Raw genomic sequence first — 25,256 nt, forward strand, 5'->3', positions numbered from 1 at the left:
GATCAATTTTTTCCTAGACTTTTATTTAACTCAAGCCAAGGCTCACCTATTTTACACCTACCTAAACTAATAAAAAGTTAGGAAGTAAGAAGAGATGAGAACAAGAAACATGACTGCTAATAAATGCTCGTTTGTATTACACGTACGTACGTATGTATGTATTTGCTGAATATTAGTTGTAATTTTCGAGTTTACTGTACAGTTTGACGATCAATAACAAACATTACCATAAATAATAAAATTAACAATAATAAAAATTATGGAAACAAATCAGTTATCTTTTTTTCTTTGCTGCTTTAGCTTTATTTTTACTTATAATTTCTTTTCGATGCTTTGAGGCTCTTTCTCTCATTATAACTCGTTGATTCTTTCTTTTCTGGTCATAAATGGCTTGCAGTTGTTTCATCATTTGCGAAACCTGTGTACGTGTGTGCGCGCGTGTGTGTTTGTGTGTGGTGTATAAGTGTGTTTGCACCACATCATATAACTTAATATCGTATCATCATTTTAAATCAACCATACCTACATCAATCTGTCAATCAACCAATCGACACTTAAGACAGCAACTCTCTTAATTATAGCCTTCGGGTCTTCTCGCTAATAAAACAAACCAACCAATCACTCAATCCACCTAACAACCAATTTATCTCGCCAACCAACCAAACTAATTATCAATCCATCAACCAACCATCAGCCATCAACCAATCAATCAACCAATCAATCAACCAATCAATCAATCAACCAATCAATCAACTAATCAATCAATCAATCAATCAATCACAAACCTTTCGTTCATGTGGTTCCTTGACAACAGCAATCCTCTTAATTTCGCCCACTGTTTTCCCCTCTGTTTTCGGTTTCAGCCTGAATGGTAATTGCCTCTGAAGCTCCCGTGGTATTTGAAGGGGCTTGTATTCACGTACCGGCCTTGCTATTGGCTGATTGGTTAAATTGGGGATTGATTAACTGATTGGTTGGTTGGTTTGTTAATTGCTTGATTGATTGGTTGTTTGTTTGTTTGTTTGTTCGAAGTTTTATTAATTTTAAATGTTGAGTTGGTCAAAACAATAAAACAATATAAATACATTCAACCACAGGTTGAAAATAAAATTGTGAGTTAAAAAGAAAATGTAAAAATAAGTTATGTATATAATGAAAGCAATACATCACAGAACAAGACACACACAGACCACACAATAAAACACACTTACACACACCACACAACCTTGTAAAGATTATCTTCGTTAACATCTCGTTTGATATTTTTCTCCCTCCTAATCTGGCCAGCTGTCTTCATGCCCCTCCAGGCATCCCTCGACGCTTGGCTCAGCAGTAAGTTAGTTACGGGGTTGTAAAACTGATCCACCGATGTTTTGTACCAAGTTCTCATGAAGACAATGTCTGTGTGTGTGTTTGTGTGAAACATTCATTACCACATCATCCAAACAAAAAGCAACATCAGCCAACCAGCCAGCCAACTAACCACTCATAAGAATCTTATCCTCAAATGTAGCCCTGAACGCTCCCGGCAGAATAGGGTCGGCCATCTTGGACTTGAACTTTTTCAAGAGGGTGGCGCCATTTTTTATCGACTTTTTTATTTGACCTCTGATCCCACTGACCGTTCGAATGCTCGCAAGTTCAAATTTGGCAACCTCCAGTGATGAGTTGAACATGCCCTGGCCAACGTGTACAGTGACCATGAGATAATGATTACAACAGTAAAGAATGATGACTTTAAGCTGATATTTTCCAATCATCCTTCAATTAGCTAAGTAATGAAACAACATTTGATCTTCCCAAATAGTCATACTCATCATTTTGAAACAGTTACTACTACAGCGCAACAAAAGCACCATCACTAACTTCAAAAACAACATTCGCAGCTTCAGCAGCAGCAGTAACAACAACAGCCACCAACCTGTATGAACGCAGTATTCTGATGAATTAGGAATGGCGTCCCGACCAGTTTCAACTTTTTAACTATAGCGAACGACTTGTCAATCTCACAGACGTTACCCGTGCCAGATATCCTGAACTCTTTCTAAAATTTCATAATTAACCATAATTATTTCAAAGTAATTATATTAATTAATAATATAATTAACAATTTATTTACTCTTTCTAAAATTTCATAATTAACCATAATTATTTCAAAGTAATTATATTAATTAATAATGTAATTAACAATTTATTTATGATAAGTAGATTGAATTACTGCATGACGATACTAACTGTATTACTAGCTAATGAATCAATGGCTACTATGCCACTACCCTGAGGCGTTATTGGACCTGGACGAATAATTAAATTTAAATGCACGCATAAATACAGCAATAAATATGAATGGATATATGGATAGAGATAGATAGAGAAACAGACTGGTAAATAGACAGAAAGATAGAAAGATAGATAGATAGATAGATAGATAGATAGATAGATAGATAGATAGATAGATAGATAGATAGATAGATAGATAGATAGATAGATAGATAGATAGATAGATAGATAGACAGCAACAACAACAACAGCGATAGAGCACCTACCCCAAAAAGTAGCGTGACAATGAAGATGGTTAGGCGTGTATTTAATCTGTCGGTTGCGGCCATTGTGATCCTGGATGGAGTAGACAGGGATCGTTTGGAATCGACGCCATCCCAACGAGAAGATAACGGGATCATTTGTCTTCAGGACTTTCTTGTGCCAACGATGTTTCTTGAAGTTCACCTAAGTCGGAATTCAAGAATTTATACTACTTTGAAAAATTTTTATACAAATTTTTTGATAAAAACTCAAACAAGTAAATGAAGTAATTCTTATTACAGAGCTAACCACATTCAGAGTTATAAAAATCAAATCTAAATAAACCTAACACAAGCCAAACACAACTGCAACGACATGAAAGTCTACAACAGTGAAAAAAAAACCCCAACAAACAAACAAACAATAAATGTACAAACAGTCACATATCCGATATTTTGTTCTGAGGTCAGCAGGCCTCCAACGACGATGGGGTATGTTGGGTCGAAATACTCGATGAATTCGCAGGGTATGCTACGTATTTGCATGCGTACGTAAAGGCCCGGTCGGAAACCCTCAAATTCAACGCGAGCCGATTCTGGCAGAGACTCAAATTCAGATCTGTTCAACTGTTTTGGGTTTATTTGCATAAATAAATAAATAAATTAGGATTTGCATAAATGTATGAATTAGGACTTGCATAAATAAATAAATTAGGATTTGCATAAATGTATAAATTAGGACTTGCATAAATAAATAAATTAGGATTTGCATAAATATGGATGAAACAGCAACCAACAAAACAGAAACCTGCGCCTGTTGTGCCATCTCTTCCTTCAAAGTTTCAAAGTAGTTCTTATCGGCAGTAGTTCCATTTCCATCGAGTCTGCCCTCGTCGTACAGCATGTCGAACATCTCCTTCTGCCTCCTCTTTCTCTCCAGCAATTTCGCTTTCATCCGGCGTTCTCTCCTCTCCTCTGGGGTCTCTCTCTCTGGAAGTATAATGATTAAAAGTGAACTTAGGTATTAATGTATTATCTAATAGTAAATTTATGTAGCCAATCACCATTGTATATTGATAATGGTGTACAACATGATAAAGATTTATATCCGTGGTACATGTAGAGTATTTTCGAAGTCGTGATTGTAAATAGAAAAGATGGAGAATAAACAAAAGAGACAAATAAAGATGAACTTGAAAAACAAAATACAAATGACCAACCATAATTTGCGTCATCCTCTTCCTTCGTATTACCACCACCACCATCATCATCATCGTCTTCGTCATCATCAGCTTTTTCATCGTCGTCATCACCATCACCGGAGAAATCTTCATCATCATCATCATCATCATCACCATCATCGGCATCTTCATTACTTCGTTTTTTATTCTCTGTAAAATTGGTCAGGTTCGTTTTAAACATAGGCATGCCAACTAAAAATCAGCCAACATACACATACTTAAATATATACATAGTAAAATCAACAAAAACAACAATAATAATAAATAATAATAATATTCACCAGCATCTCTCTTGAGCAGTGTTTCAGCATCTTCATCTTCATCCCACATTCCACTGACGAAGCAATCTTTCACACGCTCTACCAGCTGTTTGAAAATATAATCATCGTCGTCTTAATCATCACCACACTAACTCACAATCGTCATGAACAATCATAATACGTCACCCTCATCGTCCTAATTATCATCACAATCATCAACACCATCAAGATCGTCACCATCGTAAAATAATAATAATATAACCTCTTGGACATCAAGTTTGTTGAAATCATAGAAGGCATATAATTGTTTTGATGTTTCCTCTTGGTGGAATAACTTATTGGAACCAAATCTGGAGTTGTGATCTGAGAGACTGAGGAAACCGCCCAGAAAATCATCACCGCCGTCATTTATTTTTATTTTGTTATCATTATTTTTATTATCTTTTCCTTCGTAAGTTTCCTTTTCCTGCTCCTCAGAATCATTCGTTGATTTGTCATCGTGTAAATTCATAATTTCTAAATGAAGTTTGAAAAGAATTTAACAAAAATTATTACACAATATTGGTATTATTTTCGGTGTATTAGTAATAGTGTTAAACGAATGTATGCGTGTGTGTGTGTTTTTATGTGTGTGTGTATTTATGTATACGTGTGTATAAAATGTATGTACGTCCGTATGTATGCATGCATGCCAAAATATAATAATCAAAAATTTATTGAATGATAATACAATGTAGTTACCTGTCCCATAGACAAAAGATTGAATGTTGTTGATATTTTTTAATCTTTCCAAAAACGAAGAGTTTCCCTTTTCTCTCAGTTTCACTTTCCATTTCAGAGCCCCTTCAATAATTAATGTCAAAGCCATATAAAATTAAAAGCTACATAATTAAAAAAAAGTATAAATTAAATTTGATTAAAAATAGTGAATAAACAAATGAATGAATGAATGAATGAATGAATGAATGAGCGAATGAATGAAACAAAGAATGAATGAATAAATATATGAGTGAATGAACGGTAGTTTGAGTAAATTAATGTATGAATAACTAACCATCAACATTTTCATGATCATCTTCACTCATATCTACATCATCATCTTCCTCCTCTTCCTCATCATCCAAAGCTTCTTCTTCATCTTCATCATCATCATCACCTTCCATGTCGTCATCATCATCGTCATCATCATTTTCTTCAAGACCAGTTTTCAGCTTCCAAGGTTCACTTAGATTTTCATTGCCATCTACATCCATATCACCTTCCACTTCTTCCCTCCCATCTCTCTCGTTTTCATCATCGTCTTTCCCATCTTCACTACCATCATCATCTTCTTCTTCGTCGTTACCATCTTCATCGCCGTCATCATCTCCCTCCTCTTGGTTACTAAAGAGTTGGAAATTCCCGGCCGCCATTTTGCCGTCGATCGTCGTCTGCATGTTCTTCAGAGTCTCCAGCATCTTTTCCTTATCACCAGACCTCTAAAAGTGAATTTATATTTTAATTACGTTATCTAATTAGATTATTTTAATTAGATTGTTAAATAAACTTAGTTCATTTTCTCTGATTATATAATTAACTTAATTTAATTACATTATTAGGAAAAAAACAAATTTAAACCTTATTAAATAAATATATTAACCGTCATTGGAATAAAGAATAACTGTGAATAAGACATAGCATAGAGTTCGAGTTTTGAATTTAATTTTCAAACAACCTCACCCAAAACCCATCAAGAAATAACTCACAAATAGCACACACGCGCACACACACACAAAAAAGACACACACACGCAGACATACAGAGAATAGATGACAAAACAAAACCTTTTTATCACTCATCAAATTAATTCCTTTAGTTTCTATGTAAACAGCATCCTTATCAAAGAGGACACCACCAACGCCAGACATCGGGGCATAGATGAGTCGTTCTCGATCATCGAGAGATCGTTTCTTCAACTCGTCGGGGAATGAGCATGGATCGTTTAGATAGCTCATGTCATCAATTGTGAAGTCACCTAAACCTGAATGGAATAGGTAAGTAAATTATTTTATATAGCGTTTTAAAATCCTTTTATTTCAAACTAGAGATTATCATCTTAAAAAATATATATTTACAAATGCCAAAATAAACTAAAAATACCAAAGCATAAGAAGAATCAATCGAGGATAAATTTTAAAAAATGGAAAAAATATGAAAATAGAAAATTTTTTCTAACCAGCTAGGTGAACGCTGGTTTTGTTTTTAAAGTGTGTGCCTCTCACGTAGCCATAGAAGCAAACAGTTCGATCGGATTTATTATTTTGTCGAATTAATTCCGGATCAGTCACATCTTCAATTCTTGTGGTTGCAATAATGGAAGGATGGATATATTTTGAAAATGAGTGTCGATTATATGCAGTTGTGAAATGCACTTAAATGAATGAACATATAATATACAAACATATACATACAGTGTACAAACATATAATGTATCAATTCATAAATATCCAAAAAAAAACTGCAAAATCAGTGAATAAACAAAGAAGATGGCCGATATACAAACCTGTCGACAAGGACATACGGATGTGAGGACCTCCACTGAAGTGGCCGATACTTCATGACGCTGATGAATCGACCTAGATTGTGGATTTCCATTTTTTGGTATTCTTCATTTACTATACCAGATAGGTAAAACAGTTTGGCGCCCTGCAAATAAACATTTGTTCATTTGTTTGTTCATTTGTTCGTTCGTTCATTTATTAATTAGTGTATAAGGAATACTATTGGAGTAACAACATACAAAAATGGAACTAAAAAATATAAAATGTCAATTACGAGATATATTTGTAAGTAACGGCATACAAAAATGTAACTACAAATATTAAAGTGTTAAATAAAAAAACAGAGAAAATGATCACAAAAATGTTTAAGAGTGGAACTAACTGGATAGACATCCTTCCAGAACCTATTTTTTAGGATCTTTTTTGTCTTTTTCAACCTTTTATTATTACCAAACGAGTCGAGATGAGTGAGAACTCCGATGATCTTCATCTCACCGTGCACCTTGCTTATGTGTAGAAACTCGAAGATCTCCATCTCAAAGCCAAAACTGGCATCGACCATCAACAGCACCTGGAAAAAAATTAAGGGATAATAAAAAATCAAAATGGTAAATTCCATTTTGAATTTTTTGAGAAGTAATTATTTTTCATAGTTCGAATTGATCAATAGGCGTTATTTCACCAAAAAAATCATCCTTATCATCAGTAACATTTTATATATTAAGAAGATATTTAAAATTTAAGAACCTTAGAAAAAGTTTAATCACCATAAACTGTAGAAACCACTTTGAATTGTGTAATGTTTATTATCAATAGCTAAAAAATGAGAATGAATCACTGGAAAAATAACAAGAAGAAAAATTAAAGTCATAAATAAAATGAATGAAATAAGTAATTCACCAGGTCTGCAACTTTGGAGATGTCAATCATTGAGTTGAAATCATTGTTGCACTCTAAGAAGGTCAGCCGTTGTTTCTTGCCTGAGCAAAATAATTGGGTAGATTAAGTATGTGTTACAGGATTACACACTCATATGCATGCACACAAACACAATACACACATATGCCCATGCCCACACAAACACACATATATATTTTTCCATTATTATGAAAAACACCAGCAAAATAACTTTTAAATTTAAAATAATGAAAAAGAATTCTTAAAGACAGATCATTAGTGCCATAGTTATTTGCAATACTGTTACGTAAAACAAAAAAAACTGCAGTCTAGACATGCATTGTATTAATAATGCAATGCAGCATTAATTATTTAATAAAACAAAAAAAACTGCAGTCTAGTTTAATTTTTTTTTAAATTATATAAACTTAATTTTTGTCCGTTACTTCATAAGCAAATTATCATATTTAAGAACCATAATACTCGATCCTTGAGATATAATTCTGATTTTTATTTTTCTAAACCCAGGTCAAATTTTCATATAAATTCAGTACTATCTTTGGGATTTACTGCCAATATATGCTAAGAATTCATTGACTCTATGTTCTTATAAAACTATAATTAACAAATTGGTTCGTTCAAATTACTTTTCTTGATTAATTTTTAATATAGCAACTCGACCATTTAGTTTTATTGTCTTAATTTTCATATTACTCGAAAATGTTTTATAATTATAATTAGTGTATAGGTGGCCCTACAAGTTGATACTTCGGGTCTCCTAGCGAAAAACTGTTGTTATTTTACTGAATAAAGCTATTTTTGAATTGAATAGTATTACAACAAATACTATGTCATAAAAAACAATTAGTTATTTTAAAACTCACTTGAAACAATGGACACAGGCCCGTTAATGGTAGTGATTTTTCTTTTTAAAAAGTTTTTCACTAAGCATTTAATTAAAGTGGTTTTCCCGACTTTAGGGGGTCCAACAACGGCTACGACGATTGGGGGTGGAACGACACTCGATCGATCAACAACCGGATTATGAAACTTCTTTTCTTTAAAATCTGCAGTTCTGTTCACAATTTTTTAATTAAACTTAAAATTTAAGTTTAATTAATTAAGTCTTCAAAAGTCTTAAATAAAAATATTGTTGCCAAACAAATTTCAAATTTGTTGTAGATTTACTCGAATTTACAGAATTAAATTTACTCAAGTTTTAATTAAAATTAAATAAATATCAACTAAAATTAAATAAAATTATGAAATTAAGTTACTTTCTTTACCTTCTCACTGCTCTTTCAGCTTTTTTTATGGAGTGGAAAGCAAAAGCTTTCACATTTTTTGGTTTTACTACATCTTCTTTTTTTGTATTTTTCTTTTTGTTCAGCTTGGCCCCGGCCTGTTTCTTCCGATGAGGTTTTTTATTTTCATTAATTTGATCCATTTTTTAACAGAGTTTTGGCAGCAAACTGTTTATTGGACGATAATAAACAATATTGATAACCAATACATTCACGTGTAAAAAAATTTCAAAGAAACAACAGTTATATGGAAACAACAAGTCAAAATTTTTTATTAATTCTTTGCTGTGATGAACCATATCTTATAATACCTTGAAAAAAACCATTATTTTAGTACATTTTTGGCTTTTAAAACTGTAAAAATTTTTAAAATATGTACAAATTAACTATCATGTAACAATAATGCAACGATTGGTTAAATTTTGTACCAGTTTGATCGTGCCTGGTATTTTTGATCGAGATTCTGTCTTCTATCATTACTTTGCTTCGTTTGCTGGTGTTATAAAATTTTAAATATCTCTGGAAGGATAATGTCGTCTGAAATATTTTCCTGTATTTCGTCTTTCTTCACGAAAAATTGTTTCTGGTTTTCTCTAATCGGCAAATTGTACGTAATCTACCTGGCCGGCAGGCTTCTTAGTTTTGTATGGTACAACTTCAAACTTTACTTCTTATCGCCCACTCTTGGCCTAGGTCTTGACATGAAGAAACTCGGATCCTGGGCTGGTCGGCGTTCATTTTTACTTTTTACTATTAAATCATTTTTAAACCATTTTTGACAAAATCGCAATAAGCTAAAACAAGCCAGAATTGGAATAAATTTAATTTAATTTAATGAAATGAGAAGGCAGATAATCATAATATGATGTGATAAGGTATATTGCTGTTTAATTTTTAAAATTAAAAAAGTATAATAATTTAACATTAACTTTTATGTTTTTTACTAAGTAATATTAATTGTATTAAATAATATTTTAACTGGTCAATAAAAAAACAACAAGATCCTTTTAGTTATAAATAGCTGAAGATTTTTGAAAGATATTCATTTTAAATTATTATAAAATTATTATTTATTATAATATAATTACAGTTGTTACTGGCTCCACTGATGGAATTGGCAAATCATATGCAGAGTTGTTGGCCAAGAAAGGGATGAACATCGTTCTGATAAGTCGCTCTCCTGAAAAACTCAAGACTGTGGCCAATGAAATTAGTATGTGTGTGTGTGTGTGTACGTGTTTGTATGTATGTGTTAAGGTTTTCTTATTTTCTTATGATTTTATTTTAATCATAAAAAAAAATTGTTTAAACTTTTTTTTTAAATTAGTTTTATAACAATTTGGTTGCAGAAGGAAAATACAGCTCCATTGATATGAAATGCTTAGCTGTTGATTTTAGCCTGGACTTGTCAATGTATAAAAAGATTGGAGATGAATTGAAAGGACTTGATATTGGTGTTCTTGGTGAGTGTGTTTTACTCTGTGGCTGTATTCTGTATAATTATTTCAAATATTTTTTTTTTAGTTTTATACAATATAACTTTCTATATTTTTACTCAGTGAACAATGTAGGTATGTCCCACAACCATCCTGAATTCTTGCTTGAATGCAATGACAAGGTCGGTGATGGTTAATTGATATTTTTTAAAATTATTGATAATAATCGTTATCTTCATTCACATCTAAACATTTTAATTTTTTTTCCAATTTTAGGATCTAGAGAATATGGTTAACATCAACTGTTTCTCTGTAGTCTTTGTAAGATTTTAGATTTTTTTTTTTGCAAATTAACAAATTTATCATTCAATAAAAAACTCATTATTAAATTATATTAATTATATTAAATTGTAATAATAAATTATCATTTATCCCACAGATGACAAAACTTGTCCTAGCTCAAATGGTTGAGAAGAAGAAAGGCCTGATCATCAACATATCTTCATTGTCTGCTCACCAATCCACCCCTCTGCTTGCTACTTACGCTGCTACTAAGGTTGCTTAGTTTATCATGGAAGTTTGTCTGTAACTTTTTCTTACTTAGTGAATAAAAGTATTTTGAAGTCATTTTTTTATTCAATAGGTTTCATTCTCTCATTTATCTGATTGTTTTTTGAAGTGTTTCGTGAAATTTTGTTTATTATAAGATATTTTATTTGGTCACATATATCTATTTAATCATTAATATTTTACACATGTATGTTTAATCACTATTATTTTAAATTTTTTCAAAGGCTTTTGTGCGTTTGTTTAGTAAATGTGTTGAGGCTGAATACAAATCAAACGGCATCATTGTACAGGTCTCTTAATAAATTTTGTTTAATTATTTTGAAATACTAAATGAACTGTTTAGATGACACCAACTTCCTAAGTGAAGAGTTATAAAATGAAATTTTTTTGTTAATAAATTATTTTGAATTTAAATAATTCTCGGATTTAACTAAGTTTATTTTCCATAAAAAGTGTGTATCTCCTGGTTTTGTGGCAACAAAGATGTCCAAAATAAAGAAAGCTTCCTTCATGGTTCCCGGTGCAGATAAGTTTGCATCATCTGCTCTCTCGACTGCTGGTTTGCATTCAGATGTTACTGGGCACTTCAGTCATGAGTTGATGGTCAGTGTCTTGCTGAATGGATTGGGGTTTTTTAATGCTGGCTGCTTTAGTTATTGGATTTATGTGTACATTATTCTTGCTGTTTTGATTATACTTATATTCTTTGTTTAGTTTTGATTTATTTTAGGTGTTTTTTTTTGTTTTGTCATGAATTTATTTTATAATTTGATGATGTTTAAACATCAAAAGTAAGTTTACAAAATAACTTTATAAACTTAACTAACACTTTTGTTAATAAATTAACTGTTATCAATTTAACTTTCAAAAATTCTTCCAGTTGACATGTATGAAGCTTCTTGGGGAAAAATTTGTGGGCAACATTTTCATTAAACAACAGTTGGCTTTGAGAGATAAAGCTGCTGCCAAAAAGGCCAAGAGCCAATAATTAATCAAAAGAAATAATTTGAAAATATTGTTATATATTTGAAAGACATTATACGCATTTTCGTTAATTTATTTGTTTTTGTTATTGTTCTGCAATGCTTAATATATTCCATTTATTGTTCATCATTATAGTTAGTAATATTATTATTTGTCTTCTTGTATATTACAAGCATTTTTTTTTAATTGATGGCATATTCTTATTGTGTTGTTTGTTAATGTGTGTTACTACTGATTGTTTTTTAAACTATTTGACAGTTAAATGAGTTTTAATTTGGTTTATCTGTCTCTTAAAGGAAAGTATTGAAATCTGTTGGCTTTTAGTTTTAAAGATCAATTCTTACAAATTGTCATCCAGAGTTAAGGCTTTTAAAATAGTAGTGGAGAATATTTAAGTTAAATGATAATAAGCATAACGGATATCTTGATGTTTACACCATATGTATGGATATATATCCATGGTTTACATCGTCAATTTATTAAATGTTCTCTTAGAAAGAATAAAATTTTATTTTTGCTAAATTAAAATTTCAGAATGTTGATTATGAATTAAGTTTACATTTCATTTTTCCTATCCTCCCGTTTGGTCACACGCTTTTGGCTTCATCTCAGTGCATTGTGTGCATGCTGTGTTTGTGCTGTTTGTAGCAGGCCAATGTGTATGTTTCCCTCTTGATCTAGTTCGAATTTGCAATTAAAAGGAATTGTATTAGTCTACATAAATTGTTTCGTTGTTGTATTGTGTCAGGGAAGTTTTAAATGTAAATAAGGTATTGTATCATTTAATTTAATTTAAGTAACACTTTTAAAAAGGATTGTTTCTTGCTACTGTTTCTTGTTATTCACTACTGTACCACTGAACTGAACTAACTAGGCTAAAATCAGTTTTTATTACAATTTGTAAGTTAGTACTACAAGTAGGTGAAGCTTTTGGAATTGCATTTTCACTTTGTTTTTGTTTGTCCACATAGAAAAGTTTTTATCAAAACTACATCTGTTACTTGCAGAATGAAGAAATTAGCTAATTTATTAGCCAAAGTGAAGAATTTTAAATGAGAGATGTTTTTATTTCACTGGATAAAGATATAAAATGAACTAATACTGAAGAGTCTTGTCTAGCTTCATTTCACATTTTCAGTTTTGTTATAAAGATTGTTGTTAACCTTTCAAAAACATTTCTAGATAAAAGTAATATAAGTAAAAATGTCAATACAAATTACAAATTTTTAATTTAATTTGATTGATAGTACATTTTTTAAAAATAAAATTAAAAAAATGCTAAAATTTTGCAGAGCTAGACAAGAAACTGCAGTATCCCAAACTAGATTTCTGTCATAAAGACTACTAAATACAGATTGCAGACAGAAAAATAGAAATTGGTGGTTATCTATATTGCCAGAAGCATAAAAAGTAAATATTTAGAACCATGTCCAATGAACCTAATCCAGCAGCCCGGACTCGAGTGCTGTTGAACTGCGAAAGGGAGGCTATGCCAAAGCTTGATAAATCAGCTTTAAAGAAGTTAATCATTGCTAGTGTCTTGTGCCTTATCTTTATGATTGGAGAAATTGCTGGTTAGAAAAATTTCTTGTTTATCACGAATTTAAATAATTAATTAGTTGATTATTATGTGCTTGATTTTATTTCAAGTAATAATAACAAAAAAAATGTCAATCACAACTAAATTGCATGTATGAAGTTTCTTTTGTGTGATATTCATAATGTAAACAATTTTTTCTATTTACATGCATAACTTACTCTATATTACTACACTGATTCTTTATTATTAAGCATTCTCTGTATAGTAATGTGAATATTACCTACCTACCATCAAAACAGGTGGTTACTTAGCAGGCAGTTTGGCAATTGCTACTGATGCAGCACACATGTCCACGGACCTGGCCAGTTTTCTCATCAGCATATTTTCAGTTTGTTTGGCTTCAAAGCCTCCAGGAAAGAAACTCAATTTTGGATGGCAAAGAGCTGGTTTGTATGTTTGTTTGTCTGTCTGTCTGTTTATTTATGATTTAACTCTTTCTCAGTGAAACATATGTTGAAGTATTGCCATTTAAGATTTCCTTCTGTTCATCTTCTGTTTAATTGATTTCCACAGAAACAGTGGGAGCCTTGGTAAGCATAATGTTCATATGGGGTGTCACAACTGTCCTTGTTTTCTTAGCAATCCTGAGGTTGAGGGATGGTTCCTATGAGATCAATGCAACTATCATGCTCATCACTGCTAGCCTTGCTCTTGCTTTCAACATTGTGTATGCTTCCGCTGTTTTCTTCTATGTCACGATTCTCTCTTAGCTCTTCTATTGATAATTTCATAATTTTGTCCACAATTTGTGTTTTAGTTGATTTTTTATTTAGAATGAAAACAAAATATTTTCATTCAAAAAATGTTACATATTATAGGTCATACATAAACAACCTGGCATTATTTTAACTTGATTGACAGCATGGCTGCTTGCTTGCACGGATTTGGACGACATAGACATCGTCATCAGGAAAATCGGAGGGCCAATGGAGATGGCAGAGAACCTGGACCCAGTCGATCGGGGGCACTCGTAGTTCCCAGCGAAGTTCCAAATGAGGAGTTATATCCGATCATATCGCGTAGCAGGCATGTCGTATCGTACGTCATTCCCTCGCATCCCACTTCCGATGAATCTGACATAGCCAGGTCGTCTCGTTTGGTGAATATAAACGTCCGAGCTGCCTTTATACATGTCGTCGGAGATATTTTCCAGAGCCTCGGCGTTCTCGTTGCCTCTCTCATCATCTATTTCAAAGTAGTTTTGGTTTTGTCAATCTCTGCTTTTTTTATTTTTTTTTTATTTTTTTGATTGTCCATATATCTATACGTATGTCTATATATCTATATGTCTATGTATATCTATATGTCTATCTATCTATCTATTTATTCTTTTATTTGTTCAAAATGTTATAATTTAAAAATTATTTACATTATGACACATGGTTCTGATTTTAAATTGAGGAATTTTAACATTCTCATTCTAGATAAAAAATAAGCACTACACACACACGTGCTATAATATTTGCTTATCATTTTATATTTTTTTAAAGTTCAACATTATCTGCCAAAAACAATTTTTCAAAATCAATAAAAAGATAATTGAATCATCAATCAATAAAAAATTTCAATAATTATATAATAATAAATCAAATTAGTTAAATGAATAAACATAACCAGCCGGAATATAAGATAGCTGACCCGATATGTACGTTCATATTTTCTGGATTGGTGATAATAACAACTATTCGTGTCTTTCTTGATACTATGGGTATCCTAATGAATGGTCGGTTTTCTTTAACCTTACTATAAAATTATTTTATTATTTAATATTATTTATGTTAATTAGTAATAATTAATATGATAATTATTATTAAAATTTTAAATTCGCTGATTTACTGAATTCTCAATTCCATTCTCACAATATTTAAGATGCTATCAAAATAGCTTGCTACCAGGCAATTAAATAATTTCATGTGTTATATCTTTTTGTACAGATTTTTATAATATTATTTTATTTGCTATAAATTGTACATGGTTAATATTATGGCTGCACACACACATATAGATATGTGTGTGTGAGAGAGAGAGAGAGATTAATTAAGGTGCTGACACTTCTTAAAACTGAAATCTAAATCAATAGACTCAACTGAATTTTAATTCTAAAATAGTTTTGTTTATATCAATGTACCAATGTTTTTCATCTTAATCAATTTCATGTCAGCTTAATATAAACCAATACACACACACACACACACACAAACAAACTCATAGATACCTACAGACACACACGCGCGTGATTATGATGACAAGATTAAATAGAACAATAGAACAGGCTTTTTATAAATGAATATAACATCTTCAGATAGAAGTGTAACAATTTGTTTAACAGATATAACAACTTGAGCATAAGTAACGGCGTGATGGCTCACTGGTTAATGGCGTCTGGTCTTGCTATTGCAATGACTGGGTTCCAATACAAAAGAGATCCCCGCCTATCATATGCAATGTGTATGATGCGTGGTTTGCACGCGTATTCTTATACGCTGTGTGTGTTTGTCGTTGAAACCTCTGAAGCGAACGCAAGGAGAGAGAAACTTTTAACCTTAACAGATACATGTATATATATTGAATATATATAATATATACATATATATAATATATATATATATATATATATTTAGCTAGTAATTTACTAATTTATTACCATTACTATTTAATAATTAACTGGCATATTTACGTAATAAGTTATAATAAAAGTAGTAGTAATAGTGATGATGCTTTGACAGCCTGCCCAGGCAATGTTAATATCGAAAGCATCAAGGAGGACATTTTGGAGGTGTCGTCAGTCCACAGTGTTCACAATCTAAGGATTTGGCAGTTATCAAGTGATCATGTCTGTCTTTCTGTTCACGTCGTTCTGAGTAAGTTTGTGTCTGTGTGTGTCCGTCTGTCTGTCTGTCTGTGTATGTAAATGTGTGTGTGTGTCTGTGTATGAAATTTTTTTATTATTAGTGGTAGTATTAAAGTATTGAACGAAGTAATGACAGAAAAGCAAAAGCTTTTTTTTAATTTGATTGACGATGAAGATGATGATTAAAAGTTTACTAGGGATGATTTCTGAAAGTTACAACGTGACGTCGTCGTCGTCAGCTCTACAATGATCAATAATAATTTCTTGTACTGTTCGTTTGTTTGATTATCATTATAAATTTATATTCTTTTAGCCTCTGAAGCAGCTGTGCGAATGGGCGCTTCATAAATGTTTATATTATTATTATTATTTATTTATTTATCAACTTTCCCATCCACCTGTCACTACTTACACATACACACACACACACACGCACTTGCAGAGAAAATGGACCGACTGTCCGACCGAATGTACACTGATAATCAGTTGATAGCCGAACTCTTTAAGCAGAACAACATCCACTTCGACACGCTACCCCACTTGAAAAGATTGCTCAAGTACAAATATTCCTTCACTGACGTCACCATCCAGATTGAGCCGTATGGAACATTTGACAGAGAGGAAGATCTAGTTGAAGCTAATAGGACTGAGGAGGATGAAGCGTCTAGAAGCCTCTTTAGCGATATTCGTCAACTCGCTGCCGCTGGGCGTGCTGCTGCTGTTGCTGCTGCTGCTGCTGCAGCTGCTAGTAGTAATGGTGTTGCTGATCCAAATCTTTACAGAGATACTGTTGATCTGCTTAGTGATTGCTCTTGAGTTTGTTTGTGGTTGAATGTCTGTCTGTCTATTGTTGAATGTCTGTCTGTCTATTGTTGAATGTCTGTCTGTTTGTTGTTGAATGTCTGTCTGTTTGTTGTTGAATGTCTGTCTGTTTGTTGTTGAATGTCTGCTCGTTTGTTGTTTAATGTTTGGTCATTTGTAGTCGAACATTGGTTCGCTCGTTTGAAATAGTGGTCTGTATTGGTTTGCAATTGTGGTTGTGTACGTAACGACACCAACTACAAACAGGCTTGTAAATCATCGGATCCTAGACAATATCAAACTGTACAGTATTCTTCTTACATTCGTTCGTTATATATTTGCGCGCTATTTACTTTTCTATATCTCTCCTTAGCTACCATGTTTTAATCATGTTTAATGTTGTCTCGATCAGCAACTGTTCGGTAAGTTATATTGCTGTTATATTTTATGACTCCGTTGTTATCATAACGATTTCGTTTGTCGTTTTTAGGTCTTTTATCAATCTATTTTTATGCCGCGTTCGTAATGACGTCATTCGAGTAAGAACACGTGCATGTGTGTGTGTGTGTGTACAAATCGTCGTACATTATTAGGAATGCAATTAAAGGTATTTACGTACGCCAATGATCGTTATTTATTAATTTTCTTTAACGTTCTATGATGTTTTTATTTGATCGGTTGATTATTATTTATCTATGCAAACAAATCTAAGATTTTCAATCACCATTCAACTTTATTAGTACATCTACTCGTGTTTAACATTCTTCTTGTTTATTTATTCATTCATCAAGCCAGTTTATACCAATTTCTTAGATATGCATATAATATTTTTGTACTAGTAAAAGGTATTGTGTCATGTAAAAACCGATATTGTATTTTTATTTATATTAAAAATTTAATTTAAAAATTTAATTTAAAATTATTTTTACATTAAATTTGTATAATTACGAAGTTGGATGACCTATGTTGATATATGAAAACTATAATTGAGATAAAACCTCCATCCCGAGATATCCGTGAAACATATTGTTAGACAGTAGACGAACGACTATTGAATAATCGTTCGTCATTTTTTTAAAACTTCGTCTTTTCTGTTTCTCTATTGATAATTTATTCATTTAGTCATTAATTAAGTTATTAAACTATCTATTAATTAATTAATTAATTAATTTATTCATATATCAGTTTCTAAAATAGCTATTTAATCTTCCTTATATAGCCATTTTTACTTCGTTTATCTATTTATACTTTTTAATTTTATAAAATTACCTTGCGTGTTGTAACCATGGAAGTATATAATATTATACAACATAATATATATTTATATTATATTCATGTTTGTAAGGAGCGTCTGTCAGATTCTGGGTTTTTTTTTAAAGAATTGTAATGAATGAAATACCTAACTTTTCCAAAGGCACAGTCTATCAAAACCGCGTGTCTGTCTATATCTATGCTATTTATTGATATTTTTTCTACCGCAATCCTAGCCTACGTAACGATTGTGTAGTATCTTTTTATAGTTCAACTTTTGACAATGCAATCATTAAAACTTTGAATATTAATAATGCATGTTCGTTCGTTCGTTCATTCATTCATTTATTCATTCATTTATTCATTCATATATTCATTCAATCATAAAACAAAGACAGTCTTCTTTAAAATATAATTCTCCTTTTTTTTACGTGTTTATATATTTATATGTATTCGTATGCCTATTTAAAAAAAATCGGAAAGATCCCAGAAAATTCTAGTAAGAAAAATAAATTGAAAAGACAAACTTTGAATTGATTAATGCCTGTATAAAGCATCCTTCCAACATGCTTTATATATACATATATATATATATATATTTATACATATTTAACTCTATATCTTTTTTTGAAATAATATTGATATTATCATTATAGTATGACGTTAATTGACTGTTTCCTTATTTGTGTACTAAGTGATGGCAAATAAAGGAAAGTAATTAAATAGTATAATTATAAGTACCATATATATATATATATATAACACACACACATATATATATATATATATATATATATATTTATGACATATTGTATTATCTACCCTTTAGCATTGTTCAAATTTGTGTTTGTTACTGGAATGGTTACTGTGATTTGTGGTTATTTGTTCACGATACCAATGATGATGGTGGTGGTTATACGTGATGATGGTGATGATGATGATGGTGGTTATACGTGATGATGGTGGTGGTGGTGGTGGTGATGATGTTGACTCAGAAGCAGAAGCGATAGTTGGCGAATTAGTGCAAGTCCAGAAAATTAGATTCCATGTTGAGGAATTGCTACTTTACACCAAGTTTACCGTTTTCTGACACGAATGATGATGGCGACGACGACGATGAAGATGTGGTTTTAAATCTCTACTGGATGTTTTTGCCTGTTAGTGTTGTGGCTGTTGTTGTTGCTGCTGTTGTTGTTGTTGTTGTGGTAGTTTTTTGTTGTTGACGTTGATGTGATTGCTGATGTTGTTGATGCTGACTACTGCTGTTTTTGTTGTGGTTCGATAAATTCAGAGATGGGTCATACTTTTTTCTTACTGTTTAGATAAATTGGTTGTTGGTTGGTTGGTTGTATGATTGATCGATTGGATAATAATAATAACAAAACTAATATTAACAATAATAATAATAACAATAACGTTTTATGGGTATCTCGTAAGATTGATGGAAGTTTTATACAAAATTTTTAACCGCAGATTTCTCATTGTAGGCAAAACGTGCTTCTAAACTAATGTAACGAAAACGTACACACACACATATGTACATACACACATATATATATATATGCACACATACATACATGCACTGCACACACATATACATACATACATACTAATAAATGCATGCGTGCAAGCTTCTATACACACACATACATATACACGTACACATACACACACACTGACACAAACGTGCGTATAATAATCCGTGTAGTGATGTATTGATTTGTTTTATTGGAGGTGCAAGTGAAGGAATGAATGATGAATGGAGAAGTCGACCGGTAATGTTAAATAAATGAATTGATGGACGGAAGGATGAGTGATTTTATTGAATGGATAAATAAGTGAATGAATGGGTGAATTGGATGACTTAATAGATAATTAGATGCATAGATTGGTCTGCATTCATGAATGAATGAATGGATAGACGCGTGAATGTATGAAGGAATAGATAAGTGAGTGAATGAATGAATGAACAAAAGAAACAAATAAATGGATAGATGGATGGATGGATTAACATTATCAAAGGCAAGCAATGTAATTACTTCATAGTGACTTAAACAACTCTGTGTGAATGATAAGAAAGCACTTGAAAAGAAAATTGGAAAATTTACGAATTTTATTTTTGAAGATGTGGCTGCTATACAAAATCAAAACACACACACACACACGTACTTACAAACATACATAAACACATACACACAAACACAAATGCGTATTTATTTAGACATATACACGTACATAAACATATGTACGGTTAAATGTAGTTTTTGCATTGCTTTTATGATAATTTATGCTCAATTATACATATATACATACACGCAAAAAAACATACCCACATACATACAAACAAACAAGCATACATATAAACATACAAGCATGTGTGGATGTGTGTGTGTGTGTGTGTGTGTGTACAGTACATACACTAGCAACTGACCCATATCATCAATGTGGGCAGACATAGACAGGGTGACTCCGACGAGTATGAAGCTGGTGAGCAGCAGCAAGCAGGCCACAACTACCACCGCTGCTTTTATGCGCTTCTGCCTCACACCGGATATTATTAATCCGGATTTTGTCTTTTTTCGGTCTGGAAATTGTGTTAATTAGTTTTAATTGCTTACAATTATTATTTATATAGTTAAATTAATGGTTAGAATAATAAGATAAAATTAATTGTAATTTGTAATGTACACATACATACAGACACACATACACGCACACATGTACATACACAGACACACATAAACAGACACACACACACATATACAGAAACACATGAAATAAGAGTCTCACCTTCGTTAATAACCTGCAGAAGCGTCGCTTCCACACTCACAAATTTCGAACTACCACTCTCGGCGTTATTTCCCACAGCGGCCACACCCTCATCATCATTATCATAATCACCAACGTCATCATCGCCACCGATGACGTCACCGTGGCCACCAATATGGCCACCATCAACGGCAACAGCATAACCATCGATATTGTCGCTGTAACCATTTTCATTGTTTACGTCATCGTCGGCGTCAGCACCACAAGCGTGGCTGCAAATAAGCTCTACGTCATGTGTACTTCCTGTCACGTGACTGACGTCACTGTTGCAGAGCGTGTAGTTCGTTGCTAAGCAACCGCTGTTCGATGCAGTCGTAAAAATGGCGGGCTCTGAACAGATCGCTGTTGTTGTTGTTGTTGCTAATGTTGTTGATGATGTTGTTGCTGGTGGTGTTGTTGATGTTGTTGCTGTTGTTGAGGTTATATTTGTTGACGTTGATGATGAGGCTGGTGATAGTGGTGTCATGGTAATGTTTTTTTGTGGTGGTTTCGATGATGGTGAGAATGGCTGCTGGATTGGTGGTGCTGACGATGATGGTAAAACAGACGATAATGATGATGATGGTGATGATGATGATGATACCAATAATTTGTCCGCTAATACTTCTTTGGTTGGAGACTGGCGTGAATCACGTTTTATGATTGTCGTGTCCAGGATATTTTTGTCCATCTTTAAGCTGTTGTTGTTGCTGCAGCTGCTGCTACTACTGCTACTGCTGATGTGGTGGTTGTTGCTGTTGCTGTTGTTGTTATTGCTGCTGTTATTGTTGTTGTTGCTGCTGTTGTTGTTGCTGATGCTGACATCATTGTTGTTGCCGATAATTTCCTTGATGGTAATGTTTTTGTTTGCGTTGTTTCCGATTACATCAATGCAACCTTTCTCGTCTTTATTATTGTCATTCATGTTATTATAATCATTATTAATGTTGTCGTTGATGTTTTTGTTGATGTTGTAGTTGTTGTTGTTGATGCTATTGGTTTTGGCGCTCTTTATGTCAGTCTGCGAGTCTGCCTGCATACTTTTTTAATTATAATTATTATATTTCGTTAACCTTTAAAAATAAAAAATTATACCAGCAATAAGTGAATAATAATAATAATAAAATGAATAATAATTATAATTAAATAACGATAATATAACGGTAATATAACGGTAAAATAACGAAAATATGAAGGTAAAAAATAATAAGGTAACGGTAAAATAACGATACTATGAAAGTAAAATAACGGTACGATAACGGTAAAATAACGATATTATAACGACGATATAGAGCGACTAAGTTATTAATTCATTTATTGTTCCTTGGCGGGGAATTAAAGGCGCGGTTGAAATTTTGATGAAGATGCCAACACATGTGACCATCTGGACGTTGTGTAGGCTATTAAAATTGTTATAGCTACTATTTTTATTATTTTGTTGTTGTTATTATTATTTATTTATTTATTTTTTATTTATTTGACACAACTGACCAGAGGGCCCAACGGACCACTTACTATTGTTAATTACTATTGTTATTATTATTGTTGATTCTCCTAATTAGTTCTCAGAGGCGACAAGACCACAACGCACAAACAAACACACACGCACGTACACACACACGTACATACACACACACGCACGCACGAACAGCGCATATGAAAGTATGTGCTTAAAGTAAAGCACAAAGTAACGCTTAAAGTAACGCTTAAAGTAACGCTCAATACTTCATTTGGTTTGCCAGAAATCCAGGAAAACAAAAACATAGAAGAGAGAGTAGTTTAATAAGAGAGTTGAAAAGACATAGCAACTGACATTAAACGGCCATCAAGCGCTTCATTAACTTGATTGGACTAGCATGATTAAATGCATTCTATGCCCTCATCTCTGTCTGAGTTTGTCTCTCTATATGTCTGTTTTTGTCCATGGGTTAGGGTAATCGTAAGCCTCTATGTTTGTCTGTCTGTCTGTATCTGTCTGTCTGTATCAGAATTTATTTATATTTAATATGTATGTAGGTACGTACGTACTGCGTAACTCTTAATCAAAGAAAGTATTTTTATCTTAATGGAATGAATATTTTTGAAATTTAACAGTGCAACGTATTGTTTGCATGTTACTAATTCGAAGCTAATGCAACAAAGCAGATTACTTGTTCACGCACATAAACACGCAAACACACACACACACAGACACACACACACACACACACATATATATATATATATATATACATTTAATTAATTTGAATTTTTTTTATATAAAATTTCGTAGAATTATCATAATTTCTTTAGCCTTTTATCCGTGCGTATGTCTGCTTGTTATAGTCTGCTTGTTATATGTATGTATGTGTTTGTGTGTGTGTTTGTCTGTGTGTGTGTGTGTGTGAATGTGTGTATTTTCCTGTGAAAGTATGATCACAGTTCTTAAAATTTGATTGCAAAAATAAATTATATGTACATCTGACAAAAAATCCAACATAGAATCACCCACCAAATCAAGATAATTAGTAAATTTAGTTCAATTTTATAAAATAAACTTTAAAATTTTAATAAATTCCAACACATTCACTTGTTTCCTTATTTCCAATCATACGCCCTTGACTTGAAAGGCATGGCTTGGCTCATCTGTAGCAAGTTATGCAAACAAAATTTCGTAACATTGGATGAGTTATTTAAATATATATAGGTGTTTTGATTAATTAACAAATTAACTAATCAATCAAACTAAAAATTAATCAACTGATTAATATTTTATTTATTTATATATTTATAGAGTTAATAAAATACATTCTCGGTCTAGCCAATGACGTTTCTACAACAAATCCATGCAGATGGCAGGTCTGAAATTTTTATAAGTAACTCACGATTTAATGACCTTTTATTAATCTATAGCATCCATTCATGTTTATACATAATGAGGAATCTTAATGGATCTTTTTATCCAGATATCCATATATATATATATATATATATCTATATATTCAAACATATGCGAATATCCATATATCTATATATCAAAACATATGGTCAGCAAGGCTATGCCCATATTATATATATATATATATATATATAGATAGAAAGAGAGAGAGAGAGAAAGAGAGGGAGAGAAAGAGAGAGAGAGAGGGGGACGGAGGGAGAGAGAGAGTGTGTGAGCGTATTTTTTGAAGCAAATGTAAATATATGAATACTATCTAATCGTTCATCTATCCATTTATTCATTCATCTATATTTAACGAGGCAAACAAATAAACAGCAGACAAATCAGCAAACAAAACACTAGGCACATATATGAAATAAATAAATAGAATTGATGGAAAAATGCACCTAGTTAAATGCCGTTCAGTTAATAAGAGATTGTGTGTGTGTGTTGTTTGTGTGTGTACGTGTGTGTACGTGTGTGTGTGTAAGTATGTGTGTGTGTGTGTGTGTGTGTGTGTGTGTGTGTGGGTGGGGGGTGTTTATTATTGCCTGCATTGCATCGCAGACGTGTGTACATTCCTCTTTTTCAGTCTATATTTATCTACTATTTCTCCCTTTCTCTATATTCTATATTACGTGTCTACTCTACATTGATTTTCTCTTCTTCGTTTTTAACATACTCTCTTTATATTCATTTCTCTCTCTCTCTTTTTCTCTCTCTCTCTTTCTCTCTCGAGTTCTTTTATTTTTTCATTCCAGTTTCAGAAAAAATTTGGCAGCTCAAGAAAAAAGTCAGACCGTCACATCACATCGTTGCCTTCTGCTGAATTATTTATTAGGATGAACTGAATGATTGATTGATGGATGGATGGATGGATGGAGAGATAGAAGGTGGAGATGGTGATGCTGGTGTGTGTGTGTTTGTGTCTGTGTTTGTGCATTTGTGTGTGTGTGTCTGTGTCAGCTGTTTGGTTCAAACAACATGAATTCAGGCATATAAATGTATTTCCATTAATTTCAATCTGTACAAATGTGCCTTTAAAAAGCTATATAACTACATATACATAGTTTTATATACATATATATGTATATATATGTATATATATATATATGTATATTTCCATGTATATATTGGAAGAGTAAAGATAAAATGCTCGCTGTAGTCGGGGCAACGATGATATTTAACACTGGATGCAATTTATTTCTGAGTGTTATAAACTGCCTACATTATGTATGTGTAAATGTTTGTGTATGTATGTGTGAGTATGTGTG

The 25,256-nt window shown here is 32.2% G+C and overlaps 4 protein-coding genes across 4 annotated transcripts; 2 read left to right on the top strand and 2 right to left on the bottom strand.

Annotated features, from left to right (window-relative positions):
• Positions 1–19: 19 nt before the first annotated feature.
• On the bottom strand, positions 20–8,907 carry HELRODRAFT_192665 (hypothetical protein; the record flags this gene model as incomplete). Its single annotated transcript, XM_009023719.1, has 20 exons — positions 20–418; positions 786–938; positions 1,226–1,401; positions 1,484–1,679; positions 1,922–2,044; positions 2,236–2,294; positions 2,547–2,727; positions 2,961–3,149; positions 3,331–3,512; positions 4,045–4,129; positions 4,286–4,539; positions 4,765–4,866; positions 5,078–5,501; positions 5,847–6,043; positions 6,239–6,360; positions 6,566–6,708; positions 6,946–7,134; positions 7,464–7,543; positions 8,345–8,535; positions 8,747–8,907. 20 exons carry the CDS (start codon positions 8,905–8,907, stop codon positions 275–277), a joined length of 3,351 nt encoding a protein of 1,116 aa, XP_009021967.1. The 3' UTR covers positions 20–274.
• A 946-nt stretch (positions 8,908–9,853) lies between these two features.
• HELRODRAFT_83511 (hypothetical protein) lies at positions 9,854–11,484 on the top strand (the record flags this gene model as incomplete). The annotated part of the gene is made up of 7 exons (XM_009023663.1): positions 9,854–9,977; positions 10,117–10,227; positions 10,324–10,382; positions 10,477–10,521; positions 10,640–10,756; positions 10,995–11,060; positions 11,224–11,484. Coding segments are annotated over 7 exons (783 nt in total), but the record flags the coding sequence as incomplete, so codon positions are not given.
• A 1,245-nt stretch (positions 11,485–12,729) lies between these two features.
• HELRODRAFT_113366 (hypothetical protein) lies at positions 12,730–17,740 on the top strand. The gene is made up of 8 exons (XM_009023720.1): positions 12,730–13,328; positions 13,594–13,740; positions 13,868–14,021; positions 14,216–14,549; positions 14,972–15,077; positions 16,081–16,215; positions 16,648–17,105; positions 17,132–17,740. Exons 1-7 carry the CDS (start codon positions 13,181–13,183, stop codon positions 17,019–17,021), a joined length of 1,398 nt encoding a protein of 465 aa, XP_009021968.1. The 5' UTR covers positions 12,730–13,180; the 3' UTR covers positions 17,022–17,105; positions 17,132–17,740.
• Positions 17,741–19,415: 1,675 nt separating this feature from the next.
• On the bottom strand, positions 19,416–22,104 carry HELRODRAFT_176254 (hypothetical protein; the record flags this gene model as incomplete). The annotated part of the gene is made up of 4 exons (XM_009023721.1): positions 19,416–19,519; positions 20,689–20,841; positions 21,048–21,428; positions 21,720–22,104. The coding sequence occupies 4 exons, from the start codon at positions 22,102–22,104 to the stop codon at positions 19,416–19,418; spliced, it is 1,023 nt and encodes a 340-aa protein (XP_009021969.1).
• Positions 22,105–25,256: the final 3,152 nt, after the last annotated feature.

This window comes from Helobdella robusta, assembly GCF_000326865.2.
Source record: "Helobdella robusta unplaced genomic scaffold HELROscaffold_37, whole genome shotgun sequence".
Lineage (NCBI taxonomy): Eukaryota > Metazoa > Annelida > Clitellata > Rhynchobdellida > Glossiphoniidae > Helobdella > Helobdella robusta.